The 6,000-nt window shown below is 35.8% G+C and overlaps 3 protein-coding genes across 3 annotated transcripts in view; all 3 read right to left on the reverse strand.

Moving 5' to 3' along the window:
- Positions 1-2,555: 2,555 nt before the first annotated feature.
- On the reverse strand, positions 2,556-3,593 carry RHIMIDRAFT_251493 (ClpP/crotonase; the record flags this gene model as incomplete). Its single annotated transcript, XM_023610845.1, has 5 exons — positions 2,556-2,873; positions 2,927-3,096; positions 3,151-3,206; positions 3,263-3,423; positions 3,474-3,593. 5 exons carry the CDS (start codon positions 3,591-3,593, stop codon positions 2,556-2,558), a joined length of 825 nt encoding a protein of 274 aa, XP_023466245.1.
- A 988-nt stretch (positions 3,594-4,581) lies between these two features.
- RHIMIDRAFT_189924 (ubiquitin-conjugating enzyme) lies at positions 4,582-5,048 on the reverse strand (the record flags this gene model as incomplete). Its single annotated transcript, XM_023605917.1, has 2 exons — positions 4,582-4,922; positions 4,979-5,048. Coding segments are annotated over 2 exons (411 nt in total), but the record flags the coding sequence as incomplete, so codon positions are not given.
- Positions 5,049-5,455: 407 nt separating this feature from the next.
- The window catches only part of RHIMIDRAFT_202738 (MFS general substrate transporter), a gene marked incomplete at both ends in the record, with an annotated part of 1,398 nt that continues 853 nt past the window's right edge, over positions 5,456-6,000 (reverse strand). The window contains one exon of the mRNA XM_023606631.1: positions 5,456-5,977. Coding sequence (XP_023466247.1) covers positions 5,456-5,977 — 522 coding nt within the window. The remainder of the gene's footprint in view (positions 5,978-6,000) is intronic.

Below are 6,000 nucleotides of genomic sequence, written 5' to 3' on the forward strand. Positions count from 1 at the left end.
GACCCATAAACACATCTCCCACTTTCTAGCTTATAATCGAACATGGCTTAGGTTGACAGACTTGTATATTTATGAAAGTATACATAATATTTAATTATATACTTTTATAATGTTAAATTTTTGTTGCCCCTGACAACTCTAATGGTATTTACATAAAAGATAAAAATGTTGTCATAGTAGCATGTTATCCAATCTCAGTTTTCTTTGCTGTTTATAACTTGGCAAAAAGAAAAAAAAACAAATATTCAGCCCTACTATATTTAACAATGCACTTTATTAATAAAGTAAAACTTTTCAGCCCTTTGCTACAGATCTGGCTAGATTTATATAAACGCTCAGCCCTTATACCGCGGTTACCCAGTTGATCTTTTATAATCACAAACAAGGTTATTATCATACAATACGACTTGTGTGTCTTTGTTCTATTTTTAATTCTTTTTATACCTGAAATAACACCATCTTGTTCATCTTTCTTTCCGTTGTGCGACAGAAATCCAATGCTTGTTGTAGTAAATGACGATCTAGCGTATGTGTGATATCATATGTAACTGTCAGAAAAAAAGAAAGAGAGAGAGAGCAGTAATGAATTTATATGCATATAAAATAATGGCAAGGAAAATAAACAGAGAATTTCCCAAAATAATCTCTATCCATTGTCAAAAGGGAAAGTTAATACGACTATGGTAATCATCTTTTTATAATCACAAAACTGGTTTAAATAAAACACCAGCTGCATACGTGATCATTTATTCATAGCTATTTGAAAATGATAGCTGGTTTTAGACATGTTTCCAGATAAAGTCGTGATTTCGTGTCCACTTGGCAAAAAGTGGATCTTGTTAAAAATAGAAAGCGATTTACTCGATTATATAAAGCGGTCCCGCTTGTCTGTTTTTGTGCAAACTTGGTTGATTGCTGCGGGGTCTTCCTTTGCATATTCCATGTGATTTAACGTAGACTTGCGATTGTATCTCAACTTTGTTTTGTTGGTTGTCGTTGCTGCTGGATTACCCTGTATACTTCACGCCATTTTTCTTTTTCTTTTTATGAAGTTTAATTCAGGGCTTGGAACTTTTAGTCTACAGAAATCCGTTCCCATATAGAGAAAAGAGATGTCGTATTCGGTTTGTCACTAATAGCGGATTGTATACTCTTTTTTTTTTTTCTTTTTTTTTTCCAAAAAGAAACTCTATTGTTGTTCTTACACTTCAGTTCAAACCGAATTGATGTGAATATGCATCCTCATTTGAATGTTCTTTGTTTAAAGAGACTCTCTTTTTGGGTTATGCAGTGGTGTGTATAATTATATCCGATCAGAGTCAAAATAAGGCTCTTTAAGGGGCCAAGGGCGAAAACTTGGATTTCAAGCCAAGCAAAAGATTCTGCCGATCGTCTACTGCTTGATTAATAATGCCGTCATTATTACTGTATTGGATTGCGTATTCATGTAGGACAGAAAATGTGTGTCTTGATACAGAATTTATCTTGCATGTATAGTCCATTTAAATTTATTACAACAAGCCAATGTGGTCTGATAGAATAGCTTGGAAAACTCGATCAACGGCGTTTTGAGGAAGCAGATTGGGCTTTGAAGAGATTCATGTGTATGTGTGTAGAAGTTTCTCGAAGTCTATTTCTAAAGTATTGACGATAAAATCTATATCGTATTACGAAATATTTGCTATAAAAGGTTCTACCAGTTCAATTGTATTTCATTATTGATTAACCTAAGGAGTACGGTAGATGGTCGCATTGACGCCTGAAAAATCCCTAATTGATAATTTGAATCCTTTGCTTATTTTAGAAATAAAAGTTTTTGGAGCTGTTTATTTATACTTAAGAAAGAGATTTTGTTTCCTTTAATGTTTGAGGGAAAAGGAAGTAAGTATCTTTTTCTTTTTACGCATGATGTTGCATGTAAAAATTTGGGTCATTGTTCGCCAATAAAGGGAATTAACTATAGGCGGCTTCTTAAATCTCAAAAGGGGGGCATTGGATTCATTTTGTATTTGTTTTCTTATTTCTCGTATGATAGTGAAGTATTCAGCACCATGACCTCAGTGGCGATGACAAGTAAATTACAATCTGACATACTATTCTATTGTAGAATCTACGACTGTGCCAATACACTTATTTGCCTGCTGTTGATGGCCATTGCCATTTGTACAGGCTTTACTGGTGGGTTGAATATTTCAAATTAAATTCTTGCCAATCAAAGGTCTTTGCCATCTTTGGATTCACTCTATTCTTTAAACTCTTGTTGTCGCCTATTGACTCCTTTTAAGTTATAGCTGATAAAAAAGCTGAATGCTATTTAAAAAGATTTGAACGAGAACTTTATAAGAGAAGATACAGTGTTGTCAGTAGGGTCAATATTGTATAAAGATCTATCAAATGCGCATCCTCTTCAGTGATTTTTAAAGATAGCATATTGAAAATAATAAAAGTGAGAGCAAATGTGTGCCCATATTTTATTGTTCGAAATCAAAGATCCAAAACGTTTGTTACATTTACAAACTTGAGTATAAAAACAGTATAGCAAAATGGTGTTATCTTTAGATTTTGCTGCTTTTATTTTGCCTAAGTGCCTTCTTTTTCTTTGCTTCCTCTACAAACCGTTTCAAACTTGTAATCGATTCTTCACTAGCCATTTGCTTCGTCAGCTGCTCCATTTCTACTGCATTAACTTTAAGCAGTAATTCACGATCGACATCTCGAATAAGCTTTTTGGATACTCCTATAGCCGTCGCACTGAATTTTGCTGCCTCTTCAGCAATATTAAGAATTTGTTCACGGAAGTTGTCGAGAGGTAAGAGACGACTGACGAATCCACAGCCCACGAGTTCCTCAGCAGTAAAAGTACGGCCCATCAACTAGACAAAAAAATGGGCATTTTGTTATAATTACACGTATACCTTTTTTTTACCAGCATTTCATTCGCCTTGGAAGGTCCCATAATCCTTGGAAATAAGATGGAAGAGCATCCTTCGGCACAAAAGGCCAGTTTCATAAAAGGTGTGTTAAACGTTGCTCCAGGTACTGAATACACAACATCACATAATGCCAATGTTGTTACACCGAAGCCTATCGCATTACCTACCGCACATACTGTAATGAGCTACTATACTACATTATTCTTTGTTTATTTACCATTGACACCAGCAATTAATAGCTTTGGGAAATTGATCAATTCATCTACCAGTGTTCTGAGGATCACAATGAGTTTCTTTATATATAATAGATACTTTCTTTTTGTTTTTACTTTGTAACCTGACGTCGTTTCTTCTGAGCCTCAATGCCAGCCGCACTAAAGTCAGGTTCTTGTAATTCTTGTCCTGAGGTATAATATTTTCCTCGACCTGTCAACACGACTACCTTTACAGCATCACACTTTGCAGCCCATTGAATGGCTGATAACCAATCCTGTTTTGGATATTGTAAATGGCTGTTTTTATTTTTATTTATTTATTTACTCTGTAAGCTAAAGGTGATAATGCATTATATCGATTGGGTCTGTTGAATGCTAGTTCAGCTACGCCCGTACTAGTTAATGTGATTTCAAGGGTTTCGAGTAAAGGAATTGATGGAATCATGTTGATATATTATAGTCGAATAATTTCGTATGAAAAAATGCGTATATATTTATACAGCAACCTCCCTTTTTATAATAAACAAAGAGAGAGAAGGAGGAGGTGGGAATGGTGTGACTGTACAAGCCATTTAGGCTGACTGTGATTAATTCCCAGTGGGTTTCTTCTTTTTGCTTAAATTGAGCGTTGTTCGCGACAGTTTCTTGGATAATCTTAGTGTATACAACGGAGGCTCTGAAAATGCATCTTGGTCTTTATTATTACCGTCACTTTCGTCGTCGTCGTCAGAAAGTTCAATGACGTCCAAAAGCTCGAGTGCACTATAGGGACGTTTAACCCCGTTTTTTCCAGTTGCTTTTGTGTTGCCATCAAATAATGTGGGGTGACCATCAGGGCCATCCTCAAGCTGAGTTGATATTAATTCTTCCTTACGACTATAGCTATTCATTGCCTCAGTATAATTTGTAGTATCCAAGTTCTCTGCTTCCTTTTCTTCAATGTGATCAATAACAATAGCCACCTCCTTTTCTTTTAACTTTTGCTTTCTATCCTTCGACTTGTGCTGAGAAGGTCTTCTTTTGGTACATTTCTGTTCATTATTTTGACCGTTTGGCTGTTGATTACTTATGTCCACCACAGGAAGATGTTTTTCTGGAGCTTCATCATGTTCTTCTTTAATCTGATCTTTTGTCAAGTCCTCTGTTGAAGCATTCTGTGAAGTCTGCTCCACTTTCTCTGGTAATTTGCTTTCAATCGTCGACAGTGTTTCAGTAGACTCGAGTGTGCTGCTTGTGCGTATGGATCCTGCGTCATTCTCAGCCAATGAGCACTTGGTTGTGCCTTGTTTCTTGTTCTTTTTCTTTGAAAGTAGTAGTAGTGCTGTTGATGCTTTATTGGGTATAGTCAATTCATAACTATCCTCTTTCTCATCCTCTTGTTCTGTCTTGAGGAAGTTATTGATATTATTATTATTATTATCTTCAGCGGAATCTTTTGTGGCATATTTCAATGTGTATTCCTCAGCCTTTTGTTTAAACTGAGGGTAGTCTATATAATACTCCTTTGCAATATCAGCATCCAAAGGATCGTCAGGATTTGGATGAGCAAGTAATTGAGATAAGGATATTAAAGTGGTTGAGAGATTAAGTGCAGGCTTCCACCCACCCGTTTTTAAAATGTCTGCACAAATGCGTCCACTGTCGTCAATGTTGGGATGGTAAATGAGTGTTTTAAAGCGAATCTGAGGTGGCTCAAATGGATATTTTAAAGGTATCTGAATATCAAGTTTGAATAGCCCCTTCTCATAAGGCGTATCAGGTGGCCCTTTGATATCTAATAGAGTGTTTTACGTTATATATACAACTACTGCTTTTCTTAAGGTTGCTTACATGCTTCTAACTGGGTAATGTCGTCTTCTTTTGGATAGCAAGTGATTCCCGGTGGTGGTTCTCTTTCAAGACTTCCTATTATTTATATTAATAATGTTTCTCAAGTATACAATTACAACATACGAAGCTCTTTCTGTAACCTCTTTATTAAAATATCTGAATACATTTCGTATAAAAAGGAATAAAAAAAAAAAACTTTTCACTTTTCAGGTTTTTTCAGGTTTTATGTAAAACTGTATTTTTTTTTTCAAATTTCTTTTTTTCTTTGATAAATCTACTACAATATAAGGTCGATTTTATTAGGACATGGTGTGCGTTCATGATGGTCATATATACACATAATCCGATAACAGAGTATGTTCATCTTTTTAAAACTACGCTATTAAGAAAATGATAGGTACGTACTACGCGTCACGCGTAAACAAACGCGTTATATAAATTAAAATTCCTTTTATCTACAAAATACACATAAATGACCTAAATCTTGATAAACTTAAATCCGCCTTTTAGGATTCTAAGCCATCCTGCAAACAAGGAACCGACAACAATAGTACTTCCTGCCCATAATGCACCATTAAGATAATTGGGTGGTGTCTCTAGATTGATGAGTGCAGAAGCAATAGGTGTACCAAAGAGATATCCAAATATATTAGTGGTGTAAAGTAATCCAATAGCTGGACCAATATTCTCAAGGCCAACGACCTGTGGTTGGACTGCAGGGAAGAGTGCGACATAACCTCCACCAAAGAAACCATAGATAACAGCAAATGCCCAAAGGGTTCCTTCATTATGAACATTGGTCCAAATGAGCAAGCAGCTTGCACCACACAGAAATGTACAGAGAAACAGACTGTTGAACCTACCAAGCTTATCGCCAACATGTCCAGTAAACACTCTTGCGACAGCATTAACTGCCGACATGATGGCAGAAAGGTTGGCACCAACCCAAGGGTCTAAATTAAGTGCATTTGCATGGGAAGGTAATAAAAAGTAGGGTGTCTGTATATAGGAAAGTGAGATTA

Source organism: Rhizopus microsporus (assembly GCF_002708625.1).
Source record: "Rhizopus microsporus ATCC 52813 unplaced genomic scaffold scaffold_8, whole genome shotgun sequence".
Classification (NCBI taxonomy): Eukaryota; Fungi; Mucoromycota; class Mucoromycetes; order Mucorales; family Rhizopodaceae; genus Rhizopus; species Rhizopus microsporus.